Source organism: Ictidomys tridecemlineatus, chromosome 7 (assembly GCF_052094955.1).
Source record: "Ictidomys tridecemlineatus isolate mIctTri1 chromosome 7, mIctTri1.hap1, whole genome shotgun sequence".
Classification (NCBI taxonomy): Eukaryota; Metazoa; Chordata; class Mammalia; order Rodentia; family Sciuridae; genus Ictidomys; species Ictidomys tridecemlineatus.
Window position 1 is genome coordinate 41,689,373 of NC_135483.1, and position 19,419 is coordinate 41,708,791.

At 31.8% G+C, this 19,419-nt stretch overlaps 1 protein-coding gene across 9 annotated transcripts in view; it reads left to right on the forward strand.

Annotated features, from left to right (window-relative positions):
• Positions 1-19,419, forward strand: part of Triqk (triple QxxK/R motif containing) — a 72,668-nt gene that overhangs the window by 47,920 nt on the left and 5,329 nt on the right. For all 9 annotated transcript variants that reach the window (XM_021728657.3, XM_021728658.3, XM_078016928.1 and 6 more), the window contains one exon: positions 16,259-16,344. In XM_021728657.3, coding sequence (XP_021584332.1) covers positions 16,259-16,344 — 86 coding nt within the window. The remainder of the gene's footprint in view (positions 1-16,258; positions 16,345-19,419) is intronic.

Consider the following 19,419-nt stretch of genomic DNA (forward strand, 5'->3'; position numbering starts at 1 on the left):
TGATTTTTTTCTTGTTTGCTAAGTACAAACTAAATTTTGATGTGCTTTAGATTATCTTTTATTTAACTACCTTTTCCCTTGTTAGAAATACCAGGATGCTGGCATGGGTGAGGGGCAGGGTTGTGGCTCAGCTGTAGGCACTCTGGGTTCCATCCTCAGCATCACATAAAAATAAATAAATAAAATAAAGTTATTGTGTCCAACTACAACTAAAAAAAAGAAAAGAAAAAGAAAAACAAACAAAAAAGAAATATGAGGATGCCACAAGGAATCTCACATACTTACTCAGAAGTAGTTTGGAAAAGCAAACTTTACTTCTGCAGAAGGGTATGCTACTAAATAAAGTCTGGCAAGCAAGTACACTCAGATTGGGTATAACCAGCATTTTATCCCCTGGAGTACCAAGTCCCTCCGCTAGTTCCTCAATGGCTGAGTACTATGGGGTGTACCATCTTCCCAAAAGTTACTTTAGTATTACTGACTTCTATTGAGTTATTTAAAGAAATATACCTTTAGTTGTTTCTACCTCTCTTTGTTCTCCTGTGGTGGGAAAGCTTTCTCTGGGGTTCATGAATTCTGATATGTAGGCAGCTCTTACTTCTTTACATAACTTACTATTTCTTTACTGAGAGATTTCTTTGTGTGTTGGTTAAGACATTCTATTTCAATGCCTCATTTGTTGAGGGACTGTTCAGGTACGTGAACTTTGGATCTGCCACATCCATGGGGTATGGTATTGTTGTGTACCTTTCCATTCTGCTGTATTTCTCCTCGGAGTGCCTTTCTTAAATCTCAATTTTACATTTAAATACTGTTGTCTGAAAATGGACTTTCTATTTCTCATACCCTCCATGTATAATTTGCTGCTTGTTGGTTAGCATTTTACTGTGACTTTTTGGGGAAGTATAGCTATTAGCAACTTGTTGGATTAACTTCCTAGTATCACAATGGCTAGTGTTTGTTTCGTTGTACTGTGTTAAATGATGGTGTGGCCCTTGTAACGTATGATCGATATCCAGATTTTCTGTATAAATATTAAAAAATTATCATTTGTTTAAATTAACTTTATGTCATTAAAATAAAAAGTTTGCAAGAGATTTTCATTTCTCAGGATTAATTTACCAGTTTACTCTCTGAAGTACAGATATCTCTAATAATATTGAAAAAAATGCTTTTTGCAAATTTTATGTTTAGAGATAATATCTCCCTTTTTTCTTTTTTGGAACATTGGTATAATTTTGTATGCATGGCTACAAATAAAGGTATACTATTCTGGTGACAAGCCACTGAAACCATTTTTTATTGTTTCTAATTTCATAATAATTGTCCTTTTGTTAATTTGATTATTTTTTAATTAGTTACTTTATTGTATTTATAATTAAAGGTATCAAAATGTATACCATTTATTTATTGACATAACTACTGTGGATTACTATAGGGATCCCTAAGAAAGACTATTAATTTTTGGTTTTGTAATGAATCTTTTGTTTTTTTATATAATTTGTAATATAGTAACTAAAATTGTGTTCATATGGCAGTTGGGAAATTATACAACAGATTGTATTGTTCTCTTATATCTAATTCTGATAATATGAGAAAAGTAAGATTCCAAATAGTGTTTTGTTTTATGAAGCTGGGAGGAGGGATTTGAAGCTGTTGATGAGAAATTATTCTAAAAATGTTGAAGGCAATATAAAAGTCTTTACTGTTGATTAGCAAATATTATTTGTCAGTATCTTTGGCATGCTGTAAATAACTCATCTTCCAATAATTCATTTGAGTAATTAAATTTAGATTGCAAATTTTTCTTTTCAAATATTTTGACTCTTATCTCTCTGCTTTTCTATTGTATCTTAATTGGTGTGGTCTATATAAATGGACAATAAATTATATATCTTTGTTATAGAGATCAGACAGTGAATAGAACTTGGTATTCATCCCAGACAGAATTATGATTGAATGTATTTGCAAGATTAAAGCACTGAATTTACTTTTTTCTAATTAAAGGCAATTAAAGATTTCCAGACACAAATAAAAGACAATGAATTGAGGAATAAGTGTAGGAGCAAGTCCATTTGCAGGTGAAAAGATGTGCCTTTGAAGCAGAACCAGCTGTATTTTCATTGAAAGAATAACAGTTTAGGAAGCTTTTCTGCATGTGCTTGCTTGATAGCATAATGTACTCATAAGCAGCTTATGCAGTATTCAGAAAATAACAGTGCATTAATTTTTAAAGCAGCAAAGGCAGGGGAAGAGCAGTGCTGCCATGTTGATAATGAATGTGGCTAGTATAAAGTTCATGTTGAGAAAGGAAAAAAGTGAGCTTCTGAAAAATGAACATTTATAAAACAATAACCAAATATTCACATGGTAATGAGCTTGGGCAGCAGTATCAACAAAGGGCAAACATGTAGTCTTATTTCTGGGCAAGGGTAAAGAACTGAACAGGAAGGCACGAAAAGCAGTTAAGTAATTTTTTATTAAAATAAGGCAACTTTCAGGTAAAAGCATGTAATAGTTAAAACCATTGCTTTGAATTGTAATAATTTCTGACATAAATAAAGATTTTATATTGAATTAAGTAGAGCATATAAGTTATTGTTTCTTAAAATAATATAAAAGGGGTAGTGATAAATGTAATAGTGAAGTACTGAAATATTTATGAGATTTATTAAATATGTTGTTATATCCATAAACATTAATATATATTTTAGTAATTATATTGTGTACCTACTTAAATATGTCATTCTTTATAGAGATGGTGCTTATGCTTAAGTTAAATATTTTCTAATCATACTTAATATGTAAACAAATGAATTTCTAACACATAATATTCACTGATTAGAAATTGTATCTAAAAATGGCTAAATATTTTATTTAAAACAGATACTAAAGATTATCTGCAAACTATATATATATATATAAATATATAAATTATGAATATTAGTGTAACAATCTTTGTTATAAAAATTCTAGGCATAATTGAAAATCTTTTGTATTGATGTATGATTTTTTATTATGATTTTGCTTTTAGTTGACACTCATAATCCTGTTGAAGACTTAAAGCAGGAAATTCTGTTGATACTGAGTACCATACATTTTCAAGTATATATTTATATTTTAATTGAACAGTAGAATGCAGAGGTAGACTTGTTTAGCTTGGTAAAGTTGTCTGAGTTGGGATCTATACCCATATTACTGAGTGGATCTTAATTCTTCTGTAATTGGAAGAAATCTTATAGGTAATTTTTTAGTGTATGATAAAAATGATTAAAGTGATCTCAGGGAAAAGTGTCCAAGTCTTTTCTATTCCTCCAGTTCTCGTGAGTCCTGGCAAAATTGATCCTGCACTTTCTCCCTTCCTCTCTCATTTTCATTTTATTCCAAGTTCAATTTCTGTTCCTTAACAATGGAAATAATTCAGCAGAATCTAAAAGATATCTCCAGGATCCTCAGCAAGTACCTAGATGCATACCTGAACCAAACCTGAACTGGTGTCCTCTAAGTCTACAATTGCAAGTGATATTCACTCTCTTTTGGAGGAGTGGTTCGAGGACAGGGGTGCTATGCCAATCTAACCTTAAAAGAAGAGGAAGAATTTTTTTAAAAATTTGATAATGGTGATTTTGTAGTGAACAAGAACAAGAATGTAGGTTCAGGCTACCATTCTCAGTTCTCTAGCTCATCACAACAATTTTAATTTGTGACCTCCCTCTTCCAATACTTTATTCTAGATCCGCTCCCTAATAATCATCTTCGTCTGCTTAAGTCTTTGAGTTTAGAATGTATCTTTATTTTCATTTCTGAAACTCTAAGCTCTTGGTGATTACCCTGGTTATAAAGTTAGATGGAAGTATCATTAAATTTAAGATTGGTTATAGTAGTTAACCCCAGGAGTTCCCTCACATCTCCCCATGTTCCTTTTGATATTTACTATATATTAACAAGACAATTTATCCTTGATAACAAGCATACATTGTCCTAGCCAACACTGTTTTTTTTTAAATTTTACTTGTTTGCCCATAAGCATTAAAAATCCAAAACTTCCTATTGAGGAAAACTAGTATTGTGCCTTTTCTGAAGTTACCTCTTTTCTAGATAAACTGCACAACAAAATATACCACTCACAATTTGAGTGGGATTTCCCTTTTTCATTGTACTTTAGGGTCATCTCCAAGGTTAGCAATAATAGCATAGCAGTCTATATCCAATTGTTGTCAAAACATTATAAAGAGCTATCTGTAAACTTTTTTAAAAAAATTACAGTCATGTACCCAATTTTATGTTTTTTAATCTAGATAACCCTCAGTTCATAACTAGTAGCTTAAATCTGATAATCTCATGACCAAGTAGTCATCTCCAGCAGTTTGGTAGGAATCTAGGAGTTTTTTCTTAACAGCCATACATACTGAAGAAGGTATGGCAGTGTTCCAAAACCTTAAAGACTTTTTCACTTCTTTTTTATTGGGATCCACTAAAGACTTATTTCTGTGTCTCAGCTAAAAAGTCTTCAGACTCCATTGACTCTGCCATTTCATAAACTCCAAGAGGTATAGTAGATTATCTGGCAATCTATTGAATAATTTTTTATTGACCCGTGCACTACTCAACACTAGCTTTTCAGGCCAACACACAAAAACTGTGCATTATAGATTTTTTAAAATAATAATATGAACAACCATGTATCAATCATAAAACATACACTATTAGCTTAGAAGCTATTTGTATGCCTCTTCCCTATTGCAACAACACTCCATGCCTTTGAGAAACAACCATGATCTTGATTTTTTTAAGTCTCTTTTTGGATTATGCTACCTAAATATGTGAAAAAAATATTGTTTAGTTTTTGAGTTTATATTAATAAAATCACAATGTATATAATATATATTTTGCTTCATATCATGTTTTTGAGTTTTATTCTTATTAATGAATGTTGGTATACTTTACTTAATTTCAGTTCTTTTTAGTATTCCCTTGTTTGTATATACTGGTATTTTTCTGCCTGTTCTGGTTTTAGGTAAATTAGATTATTCTCAATTTCTTGACTTTTTTTTATGTATCCTGTTATGAGCAATGCTACTGTGAATATTTTTATACATGTCTGCTTATCAGTTTACATGTACCGGAGTTCCTCTATAATGTTCACTTAGTAAAAGAATGTTGGGTCATAGATATGGATGCATACCATTATCAAATAATTCTAGTGTGTGTGTGTGTGTGTGTGTGTGTGTGTGTGTGTGTGTTTTGGTTGTTGTTGTTTTTGTTTTTTTAAGAAGTTGTATCTATGCCACTTTCAAGTGGTAAAAGGATGGCAGAGTATGACAGGTTTACTTCTGGGAGACAATCCTTACGTACTTTACATCAGTGAACTTCCATGAATCACCTTTATATGGCAAATCTCCGAGGAGGTTCATACTTCTCCCTCTTATGTATATATCTGAAGAGGCTTCTCAGCACTTTCAAAGTCCTCCCCAAAGCTTATTGATATCTTGTTTTTTGATATGTTGTATAATACTGAAGCCATTAATATCTCTGGGATTCAGATTGAACACCAAGATGTACAGTTGATCTACTTCTGCTATAGGACTATAAGTATACAACTATGCCTTTCATTAAAGAAAAGCAGCCTCTTACGGTTGCTGTGATCACAATGTAGAAAAATACATTAGCTTAATTAAATATATAGTTATGACCTATGATAAGAAATTTGTTATTCTGCTACAGTTAAGAAAATTCCACAATATTTTTATGATCAACTAGTCATGAATAGGTCTGTGAAAATAGGGTGACTATGTATTTAAAGTTTTATTGATATAGTCAATCTCTAAAATTTCTTCTAGAGTATGCATTGTCTTTGAGATCATTCTAGTAGAAGGGGGAATATTATTGGTATATCAGCCTTACTCTTAAAATAGCTTTTATATTCTACATCAGAAAACCAAGCTGGAAATTTTATTTCCCAGGCCATCATTTGACCCTCTGCATTCAGAAATTAGAAAATGAACACAAGAGTCTGTTCTGTTCTGAGTCTGACATTAGGAAATATTTATTTTTAATTATCTGGCCTGTTAAACTCTCTTCCCCTTTATGTTAGTGTCTTTTGAATCTAAACTTCAATGGTCTCAGTGTTTGGAATTGCTTCTAACATATAGACTTGCCTTCTAACTTCATTCAAATATTTGTTCAAGTGACATCCCTGACTATCCTATTAGAAACAGTAGATATTTCCTCTTTATTGTCTACCTTATGTCTACCCTTGCTCTATTTTTCTTTTCTTGTGCTTTTTATCACATGACAAATTATCATCTATCTACTATTCACCCTTTTTTCCTACTTAATACTATTTTTTTATTTGTTCTAATTAGTTATACATGGTAGTTGAATGAATTTTGACACATCATACATAAATGGATTCTAACTTCTCATTCTGATTGTACATGATATAGAGTTACACCAGTCGAATAATCATATATGCACATAGGGTAATATGTCTGATTCATTCTAATATCCTTCCTAACCCTATAACCCCTCCCCTCCTTTCATTCCCCTCTTTCCATTCACTTTTTATTTCAAAACTACCAGACTATAATAAGTACACACATCATAGTCTGGTAGTTTTGTAAGCAAGGACATCACTATCTTGCCTGACATTTTATTAAGCACAATATACCTGTTCTGCAGTAGTATATACACTTGTAAATGTGTGAATTATTAAAAGTCCACTATCTAGATAAACTTCCCTAGCAACAACACATGTTCATGGAATTCAAATATAAGAACAGCAAAGTCAAAAGAGATAAGCAACCATTAACTGAACTATGACTACAAAGCAATTCACTGCTTGTTTCCATTATATTAAAATGTAAAATCTGTTGTATTATTTAAAAATTTTAAAATAATTTGTGTTATTTTAGAAAATAAGAAATTGAATAAAACTCTAAAAGGTTTTATATATATATATATATATATATATATATACATACACATACATACACACACACACACACACACGCACACACATAGTCTCAAGGACAACCATGAAAACATTCTAAGAAATATAGTTGAAATCAAAATACATGATTTAAATGAAATACTAAAAAACAAAGGGAGCAAAGAGAAACAATAAAATGATAGTCCTCAATAAAGCATATCAATAGTTTTATTAAATATAAATGGTCTAAGCATAGTAAAGGTACTAAAGGATATATATTTTTTTCAAATTGATCTTTTAAAAATGACCCAAATATAGGTTGTATAAAGAAATTTACTTCAAATATCATGATATTAAAAGTAGGGGAGGAGGCTGAAAATCTGTTCTACATAAAAACAATAAGAAAATATAGGGAGAAGGAATGGGATAGGGAAAGGCAGTGAAATGAATCTGACCTAACTTCCCTGTGTACATATATTAATATGCCACAGTGAATCTCACCATCATGTACATCCATAAGATGCTAAATAAAAAAATTTAAAAAGCCGTAAGTACATAGCAGAACGATCAGTAGAATAGAGGGAAGTGAATAGAGGGAGGGAAAAAGGGAAGTACTGGGGTCTAAATCAGAATAAATTATATTTCATACTTTTATAATTACATCAAATAGACAAAATAAGCTTTATGAAAAAAGTTTTTAGTAGAAATGAAGGACATTTTATAAAGATAAGAGGTATTTCTTCTGGAAGATATAACAATTATAAACATGTATACACCTGGCAAAGATCCCTAAAATACAGGAAAAAAGTCCTGACATAATTGAAGTGAGAAATAGAGAACTATATTAGTTGGAGACTTTAATATTCCATTTTCCATAATCAATAGAATGACTAGGCAGAGAATCATAAAAGAAATAGAAGACTAAAGCACTGCTACAACTAGATCTGTAGAACACTTTACCCAATAGGAGCAGATTGCATATTTTAAACTGCACATAGAACATTCTCCATAAAATAAGTCTGAAAAACTTTAAAAAATTGAAGTTATGTGATTTATTCTCTAGCACAATAGAATAAAATTAGAAATTGCTGACAAAAGCAGTTTATATAATTAAATTTTTTAAATGTTTTTTGAATAATACTCTTCTAGATAACCAAAAGAGCAAGGAAATAATATGGCAAATACTTTGTGATGAGTATAAACAAAAGATAAAACTTTAGAGATGGAGCTAAAGCAATGCTGTTTTTAACTTTTTATTGTTGTGACCCAAAGACCAATGAGAACAACTTAGAGAAGGAAAAGTTTACGTTGCCTAATGGTTGCAGAGGTCCAATCCATGGCTGGTGAACTCCATTGCCCTAGGCCCAAAGTGCAGAAGAACATCATAACAAATGGGCATGACAGAGGATATCTACTCAGTTCATACAGCCAGAAAGCAGAGAGAGACAAAATATACACCACAAAGACATGCCTCCAATAACCTACTGTTTTCAACCACACCCTATCTGTCCACAGAAACCACTCAGTTACCTCATTCAAGTGGATCAATCCACTGATCAGGTTATAATTCTTATAATCTTACCATTCCACTCTGAGCATTCTTGTCTTGTTCTTGAACACATGAGCTTTTAGGGGATGCTCCATAACAAGTACTTATGTGGAAATTTATATGTGTTAAAGACAATATTAATAAAGAAAAATTTTAACTCAATAACTTTATACCTAAGTCAACAAGAAAATGAAGATCAAACCAAATTCAAGGCAAGCAGAAGAAAAGAAATAATAAAGATTGGAGTAGAAATGAACAAAATAGGGAATAGAAAATTAACAAAACCAAAAGTGTAGCAGTTAAAAATATTAAAAATATTGTTAAACCTTTAGTTAGACTACCTAAAAGAGAGAAAAAAATGCAAATTACTAACACTAGGGATGGCCTCATGGAAATAAAATGGATTATAATTGAATACAATAAATGATAGTATGCCAAAATTTGTTAACCTAGACAAAACACAAATATTAGTGATGCTACCCAAACTCATGTACATTGCAAATGAGAATGCAACTATTTTGGAAATGGGTTGGCTGTCAGTTTTTTTGCAAAATTATATATATATATATCGTGATCCTGTGACTCAGTAGTATCTAACCCTTATATAAAGGAAAACTTGTGCTTACACAAAGATCTCTACATCTGTGTTTTAGTCAGATTTTTCACCACTGTGACAAAAAGACCAAACAAGAACAACATAATGGAGGAAAAGTTTATTGGGGGCTCATGGTTTCAGAGGTCACAGTTCCTAGACAGCTGACTCCATTGGTTTCAGCTGAGGTGAAGCAGAACATCGGGGTGGAAGTACATAGCAAAGGAAAACAAGCCAGGACATGGCAGCAAAGCAGCAGAGAGCTCCACTGACTAGGGACAAAATATATACCCCAAACTCATGCCCCTAGTGACCCTTCAGCCATACCCTACCTGCCTAGGGTTACCACCCAGTTAATCCATTCAAGTGTCTTAATTCTCTGAAAAGGTTAAAGGTCTCATAATCCAATTGTCACAATGCCAAATGGATTTATTCCATTTTCAAGAGTCTCCATAGTCTTAACAGTTTCAGCATTACCCAAAAGCCCCAAGTCCTAAGTCTCCTCTGAGACTCACAGCAAACTCTCAGATGTTTTCCCCTATAAAACTCAAAATCAAGTTACATATATGCGACATATACAAGCACAGAATAAACACTTCTATTACACAAGGCAGAAACAGGGACATAGAAAGAAGGGATGAGACCAAAGCAAGACCAAAATTCAGCTGGGCAAACAAGTCCTACAGTTCTACCTCCAGCATCTGGGGCACATGATATCATGATATTCTCTCCAAAGGACTTATGAAGTTCCTCTCCTATGACTTTGCTAGTTATAGTCCCACATAGGCTCTCTTTTAGCTTGTCTCTGCTCAATTTCTTCAACTTTCCTCAGCAGATGTTCTATGGTACTGGCATCCCAGGGTCCTCCACTGAAGCTGCAGTTTCCTTTTTAAATCTCTATGAATCATCCTTTCAGGGGCAGCCAACAGGAACTTTGACCTGGCTACACTTTGCCTGGCCTCTCAGGTCTTCCTTTAAAATCTCAGGAAACTTCTAAGACTCCCTAACTCCTGCATCCTGCATTCCTGCAGAACCAGCACGTGGTTGACACCAAGGTCTGCCACCATCTCTAGCAGTAGCCAGGACTCCAGGGACCATGGCTACGGCAGCAGTTTGAGTCCCAGGGCCATTGAGCATGGTGAAACAATGTCTTAGATCCCACTGTGTAAGCATGGTGCCCCAATTCTCTCCTCAAAAGCATTTTTATTTTTATACTCTTGAGCCTGGAGATGGGTATAGTCTCGCAAATTTCTGAAATGCCCTCAAGCTATATTTTCTCTTGTATTTGAGTAAGTATTTAGCATTTTTAAGTGGTTGTCATTCCTTTACCACTTTCTTACTTACACTTTTTGACCAAATTGCAAGTTTATCAAATCTTTCTTCTTTCCTTTCTAATCATAATTTTTCAGAATAAACTTGTCTAAAAGCCACCAGCAATGCCCATGTCACCTCCTAAAGGCAATTCTGCCTTGGAATTTTCTCCTTCAGACTAGTCTACCATCTTTAAATTCAGCCTCACAGAAAGTTATAGGACCTGAGCAAAATGTATACAACTTCTTTGCCATAACATAACATGAATGACCTCCAGTCTGATTTCCAACTGAGTCCTTGGTTTCCTGTGAAATCTTTATGAGCCTAATCTTTACTATCCACAGTTCTATCAGCATCGTGGTCTTTTGAGCTTCCACCAGAATCACCCAGTAAGCTCCCGTTACAATAATCTAAACCTTTACAGCTTCCATCTCTAAACTTTTCAAAATTCTTGCCACAAATTCCAAAAAGCTCCAAAAGCTTCTGAACCACATCATCAGTTTAGTCACAGCAGCAACCCCACTTCTCAGTACCACTTTCTATTTTAATTGTTTTTTTTTTTTTAACATTGTGACCAAAATACACGACAACAACTTTTTTATATGAGGAAACGTTTGTTATTCATGAATTCAGAGGTCTTAGTCCATAGAATACCATCTTCCTTGCTCTGGGCCCACATTGAGGCAGATCATCAAGGTGGAAGGGTGTGGCAGAGAATAGTAGTTCAGGACATGTTAACAAGGAAGCAGAAAGAATTCCACTCACCAGAGACAAAACATAAATCCCCAAAGGTACCTTCCCAGTGACCTACCTTCTCCAGCCACACCCTACCTGTCTATGGTTTCCACCCAGGTTAATGAAGTGGATTAATGTCCTGATTAGGTTAAGACTCCCATAACCCAATCATTTCACCTCTAGAATTCTTTGAATTGTCTTATACATGAACTTTTGGGGACCACCTCATATTTAAAACCATAATAATGTACATTTATAATAGCTCTAATCATACTTGCTTAGCACTGTAAGTAACCCAAATACTCTTCAGTAAGTCAATCAATAAATTCTGATACCACCATACAATTGAATACTACTTAGAAATAAAGAATGAAGTCTTGATTATATGACTTCAGTAAATCACAAAGACATAACACTAAATGAATGAGAGTATTGTCACTTTATTGCCACATTGTTGAAAAGGAAAAGCTACAGAAATGGATGATAGATCTGTGGTTGCTAGGAATTATTGGTGGACAAGTAGGGACTATAAACATATAGTATGTTGCAGTTTTGAGAGGTTGTGCAACTATTCTGTATCCTGATTTTATTCTACATGAATCTATACTTACATTACCTTTTATAGAAATGTATATCAAAAGGAAAAATGTAAATTTCAATGTATGATAATTTCAAAATTAAACAGTATTATGGAATTCGACTAGAGGGAGGAAGCATAAATCAGTTGATAAGAAATGTACAATTGAGAAAGACCTTGTTACCTAAACCTTTTAATAAGAAATGAAAATATAGAAATTATGTAATGAATGGTATCCTTGAGGACAAAAAAAATGGATGATTGAGGACTCAGATTGGTTTTATAGGCTTGAGTAACAGTTTTTTTTTCTTTTATATGAAATTACTAAGCAACTGTTTAACAGATACTTTTGTTTTTGTTTTTGTTTTGGTCCTGGAGATTGAACCCAAGGCCTTGTGCATGCTAGCCACATGCTTCACCACTGAACTGTACCCCTATTCCCTTGTGTGTATAACTGAGATCAGACCTAGCTGTGTTAAATGAATAATCTACATATAAAATCTAGATTATTATTTTTCCCTAGGTGTTACTACTCAGAAGGTAAAGAATTTCATATTTTATGTTTTGAAATAATAATAGTATATTATCTATCTTGAAGTCATAGAAATTCACCTGCTGTAAACTTATTTCATTATGTATTAAGACATTTTCATTTATGAAGAATTGAACAGATGCCCCTGTCAATGTTTTCACTTAGTAGACCAAAACCACATTTTGCAACATATACTTTTGGATATCATAGTCAGCAAGGAGAATGCTAAATTAATGACAGATGTATTGTTTGGAAGAGTACCAGGTGTACAATCATGTTTAATACCATCTATTATAAATACAGTTTCAAATGTTCATATCAACTTTAATACAAATCTAGAATTCTCGTAAGAGGATATAGGAGTTTAATTGAAATATAATACATTATTTACCAATGATTATATGGCACTTGGAGGAGAGTGATGAATTCTCACTTTGACTCTCTGAGATATATTTGAGTCTATATTATGACAGAAGAGTTTAATTGAAATATAATACATTTTTTACCAATGATTATATGGCACTTGGAGGAGAGTGATGAATTCTCACTTTGACTCTCTGAGATATATTTTAGTCTATATTATGACAGACATATTAGCAAAAATATTGTATATCTGAGATCAAAACTACATGGAGATTTTTAACTCACTCCATTTAGAATGGCAGCTATCAATAATACATATGGAATTAAATGCTAATGAAGATGTGGAAAAAAGAGAATACTTTTACACTGTTAATGGGATTTATAAATTAGTACAACCATTATCAAAATTAGCATGAATGTCCCTCAAAAGGCTAGGAAAGGAACCACCATATGACTCAGCTATTCTATTCCCTAGTGTTCATTCTCAAGAAGTACTTTCAGGATATTATAGCCATACATGTATTTCCATGTTTATAGCAGCACAATTCACAATAGCCAAATTATGGAACCAGTGTAGGTGTTTATCAACAGATGAATGGATAAAGAAAATGTGGTATATATACACAATAGAGAAATCTAGAATGGAAGAAGGGAAAGCAGGGTAGCAGGGGTGGGGGCAATAGTTCTCATGAAAATCAAAAGGAGATTAGGAGAATAGAGGAAAGGGACCAGGAAGAGGGATGAGGAAGGAAAATGGAGAGACTGAGGAATGCTGTTGTTCAAATTATATTATTATATTGTGTGCATGTATGAATATGTAACAATGAATCCTACCATTATGTACAACTATAATGTACCAGTAAAAAATTAAAAAATAGGAAAAAAGACAAAAAATTTCAGTTTGATATGGTGTAAAAAATAAAACATTGCATATCTGCATGGAAATTGTATTGGTTAAAGTAAACCTTTCTTCTTCACTTATTTTTTCCATCTTTGTACCAGAGATTGTTTTAAGATGTATACAGGATAAAACAAGAAATCACCTTTGACTTCAAATCTGTAATCATCAAAATTCTTTTTAGATTTTTAGTAGAAATGTGCTTTGTAACCCTGAGTGGAAGCATTTGATGTGTCACCATTTTCATTGTTCTGAACTGTTTATAGCTCAGCAGGAATAATGACATGAATAATTTGACTGTTCAGATGTGAAATTAGAGTGAAAACTTGTCAAAGTTTTTTACCAAAATTAAATGTTCCTAATTTAAAATGGGTCAGAGTGATATTTTTCTGCATTTTATTTATTCCATTACTTACATTTAAATCATTTGGTATACATTTTTACAATTGGTTTATTTCTGGATCATTAAACCACATCTTCAAATAATATTTATTAAGCTTCTGCTCATAGATTCAGAATATCTGGTATACTATAGTGGTTAATGAAAGAACATATGCCTTCCTTATAATAATAATACATAGTTCTTTAGACAAAACATTTTTATGTGTCTAATGAATACAACTATGGCATTTCTACATTGCCTCTATCCATATGATTCTCTTATCTCTGCCATTTCAAATTCTAAAAATCTGTATGAAATTTTAAAGGTGCTTCTAAATCATTAGCAGACATATTAAGAAACTGATTTATTCCTTAAGAGACACTTCTCAGAAGAGGATGTACAATCAATCAACAAATACATGAAAAAATGTTCATCATCACTAGCAATTTAGAGAAATGCAAATCAAACCACTCTTAAGATTTCATCTCACTCCAGACAGAATGGCAGCTATTATGCATACAAACAACAATAAGTGTTGGCGAGGAAGTGGGGGAAAAGGTACACTCATACACTGCTGGTGGGACTGCAAATTGGTGCAGCCAATATGGAAAACAGTATGGAGATTTCTTGGAAAATTGGGAATGGAACCACCCTTTGACCCAGCTATCTCTCTCCTCCTTCTATACCCAAAGGACTTAAAAACAGCATACTATAGATACACAGCCACATCAATGTTTATCTCAGCACAATTCACAATAGCTAACTGTGGAACCAACCTAGATGCCCTTCAATAGATGAATGGATTTTAAAAACTGTGGCATATATACACAATGGAATATTACTCAGCAATAAAAGAGAATAAAATCATGGCATTTGCAAGTAAATGGATGGAGTTAGAGAAGATAATGCTAAGTGAAGTTAGCTAATCCCAAAAAACCAAATGCCAAATGTTTTCTTCAATATAAGGAGGCTGATTCATAGTGGGATAGGGAGAGGGAGTATGGGAAGAAAAGACAAACTCTAGATAGGACAGAGGAGTTGGAGGGGAAGGGAAGGGGCATGGGGTAATTAATGATAGTGGAATACAATGATCATTATTATCCAAAGTGCATGTATGAAAACATGAATTCCTGTGAATATACTATGTATACAACCAGAGCACAATGAAAAATTGTGCTCTATATATGTAATAAGAATTGTAATGAATTCCACTGTTATATATATTATATATATATAAATATATAACATATATATAAGCTGTTATATATTATATATACATAATATATAACAGCTTTATTGCAGATTAAATTTTATTATATACTTTAGAGAAACTGCTCTCAGATTTATTTCACTGTGAGGATGTGGAAATTAAAGTTACAAGTTTTATCATTTAGATAAAGGAAATGTATGGGTAAGTTTTGGAAGAAGCTGATCATTAAAAGGAAAAGGAATAAGATGGAAACAAAAAGGCAAATTGCAAATGTGAAATAGATTATCTAACCATGTTAACTCCCAATCAGAAAAAATACATCAAACTATTATATTAGATTTTCTTTTGATTCTCTTCCTAGTTAAGAGTTTAGTTAGCTGATGGTATATTATCTAGTTAATGCCTTTGTTATTGTTATTATTAAATCTATTTTTCTGCTCAGACTGTATTTTATCTCTTTTATAGCTTATTGGTGATGTCACAAGATGGTGTACCAAAGTAGAAATTCTGTGATAATTCAGTTTTGCTCATCTTTCACTGTGAAACATGATAGAATTGATTGAGACTAGTATCAAAATATAGGTGTCCTATGTCTTTAATCTATACACATTAGTTCTATCCTCTATTAAGAGGAAACAAGGTTAAGTACATATTTTTCTAATGAATTCAGGAGACCAAAATTGTTTTACACATTTCTTTAGTCTCTTAGAGAAAACTAGTAAATATTTCTCAAATTGATTGTATGAATACTAAATATATCTACACAAGTTTATAATTAGCTATTATTCAATTATGAAGGCAAAAGTTAATTTTTCCTATTAATAAGATCTTACATATCCTCATTTATACATTTGTTTCCAAATTCTTCCCAGTGTTTTACTCCCTTTACCATAAACTTACAATACAAAATGAATTATAATTTTTAACATTAATTGCACATCAAATCAAAAATGTCTGTCAGACAAATCAAAGATGTCTGTGAGAGTTTTATTCCTGAAGAAGTAAGAGAGGAGAAGTTGACCTTTGGGTACCAAGTTTATGGTTGTCACAACTGGGAACAAGTTTGGAACTATGTGTCCTTGAATTGCTCTATTTAAACATACTTTGACATTTTAGATGACTGTTAGGCTCGAATTATATATAAGCATAACTCATTGTCTAAAACTGTTTCTTTCTAGGCAAACAGGATTATAAAAAAACCAAACCTATTTTACGAGCAACCAAATTAAAAGCAGAAGCAAAGAAAACAGCAATAGGCATAAAGGTAGATAACTATTTGATAACTTTATAATTTCATATGTACATGCCATTTCATTTTCTAAAACTGGATTCCATAAATATTGAATTCTAAATGTTTTATGACATTTCAAAATCTAAACACCATGCCAGAATTGAAGAATTTTTATAAAGAATTTAATTAATGGAAAACATCCTTCTTAGCCTGAGATTTTTTTTTTTTGGTGGGGGGTAATGTCTTAAAATAAAACAATGTTTCATAAGTAAGTCAGTTTTTCTTAAATTTGTAATATATTTTTTCTCTAACTACTGTGTATTGCTCAAACATTTCAGTGATGTATGTGTCTTTAGTCAAAAACCCTTCTTTCACTTTCAGTGAATTTGTTTTTATAGTTGATTAAGGTATAGTTGTAATCATATATACTTAGATCATAAACATATATATATATAATTTTGTTATTTTGTTATTGTTGCCAGTATTCTATGTTGAAATTCTAATGATATTCCCAAACTTATCCTTTTAGAAAACCAGTTTATCTGCTTAAGAGGGATAAATGCAACTGAGAATGATGTTAACAGTTATTAATTCAACATGCTAGCACAATAAAGTTTCACAAAATTACATTTACATTATTGCTTATGTTATATATTTTTTTGGCCAAGTACTAGAATTAAGGTAAACTAACTAGAAAAATTAATTTGGCAGTCTTACTACCAAATGTGTAAAATAATAAATGACCAGTACATATATTTTATTTAAATATTAAAATGTTAAAAGGAGATTTTGGTTTTTATCTGGCAGATGAGAAATCAATTTTTCTAAGTTATAGCTTATAGCAAATGCCAAGGTATTACTACCAAGCTGTAACAGCTGTTGAACTGCCAGATGATATATTTGGTTGTCTTCCAGAATTTGCTATTATGATCACGAAACACTGCCTTCTTTTTGCTTCTGATTGCTGATTTTGATCAAGCATTGCCATGTGATGTGGTATGTTTTCACAACACAGTCTCCTCAGTTAGTGCTATGTGTCAGTTTTTAATGAAAAAAATATATCTTTTTGTTGAAAAGAGAAATTAATCTTTTGAAGAGTTATTCTAATTTCATATGAAATTTCATTCATCCTTTAAAATATTTCAATGACATGACTTTTCTAAAATCAGTGCTTAGATTTTTATTTTACATTTCGTTACTTGATGATTATCTATTCTATTAAGAGCCTTTTGTCATTGTCTTTCAGGGAAGTATGTCACTTACTTTTATCCTTCACAATGCAGTGGAGTTTTTGTTTATTCACTTGTCAGGAAAATTCTGGTATAACAAAATTCATTTGTGTAAAAGTTTAATTAGCAGTTATATATTAGGAACTGAGAAATAGTGCAGCCATTCAATTATGTGTATTTCACTCTTTTATACACATCCTTTTTTCCCATTTGCTTTATAATTTTTGTTATTTTTTTAATTTGGAGAAATAATTATGATCCCAGTATGAGCTTAAACTTAACTCCTTTATAATACAATTATCCAATGTCCCTTTAAAAACAATATAAAATTTATCTTCAAAAATGTCTTAATTTTTATCTTTATGAATGTTTATTCTTAGACTTCATTTACAATTTAAGGTATATACAGAAGAGTTTTTGACATCAGAACATAACTCCTTTTTAATAAGCTAGCATATCATTTTGATTTGTAAGTCTGTGAAAAACAAAGACCTTAACTTTAAATATTGTTTACTTAGCTTGAAAATTTATGTGAAGAGCCCATTAAGATGATATGAAACTTTTTAGAATCAGAACCATGAAGGTGTTTTACATTTCAAATCTGGCATACTAATTAGTTTGCCCTGTCAAATTTTGATTGCCTTGTCATTTTGGCATAGGATTTTAAATAACGAAATTTCTTTCAGCAATTGCCATTTAATGCTTTTTAATTTCCCTAGTGAGTGATTTTATCCATATTGATAATGTCAGAGAAGCAACTAAGGACTAACGAACATCAAACATGTTTGACTCTTATCTAGTTGATAGAGAATGACCATAATATTATACTATTTTATCACTTTACTACTTATTCCTTTGAATGAATCATAGTTTTACACTTAAATAATTTGAATCTACAGAGAGTACGAACAGGTGCATGAAATAGAAAAATAACACCAATGACAACAACACTGAACGTATGATGAGGCAGGCTTGGATCACATCTTTTTTGGCCCTTTCTATTGCCATGGTCTAGCTAAGTCTAGACTGCAAGTTTGTAAACTGGAGATTCTGCCATTTACCCCATATAATGTTGTCCAAAGAATAAATATTACAGTACAAACATCAAGCACTGAACTTAGCACATGGAAGTAATTTATGAATAGTTAGCTGACTGAGAAAATACATGTTAGAATTAATAATATCTAGTTTGTATAAATAAGACTTCCCTAAAATGTTTTCCAGTGGCCTTCCCTTACTTAAACTATTTCTGCATTATGTGGTTCTATCATATATTAGGAAATGTTCTCAGATTTGTTGTGGGGATAGTATTATGGATTAGTGTTGTAATGATTTAAAAGCATTACAGAATTTTAGTATCCTTTGTACAAAGATTATATAAATATTACTCAAACCATCATGTATTGAGAAATTACTATAAGTATCATAATATTGTAAAATCTATGGAAAGGAAAATGAGTAAGTCATGATTTTCTTGAAAGAACAGACAAGAAATCACTTACATATTTTAAGTATCACATTAAATCAAGAGTACTGATGCAAATCACAGTATAGAGATATAAAGAATTATACAATAGAGCCTTTTATGTTTTTAATGTGTTTTGTAAATAGACATTTAATAATAGAAAATGTTTTGGGGGAAGAGTTAATGTTTTCAGCATAACGTATGAATAGATTGTGTTAAAATCTATAACTAATTTACAATTGAGAAGTCATTCACTTCTTGTGTCTTACAAATGTAAATAAAATGTACTACATTATGACACAGTAATAAAATAATAAAAACTGTGGGGTTGAAATGAATGCCATCTAAAAATATTTGCATAACTATATTTGCTATTTAGTTGCTGTTCAATGAGAAGATTATGTTTTAAGAATT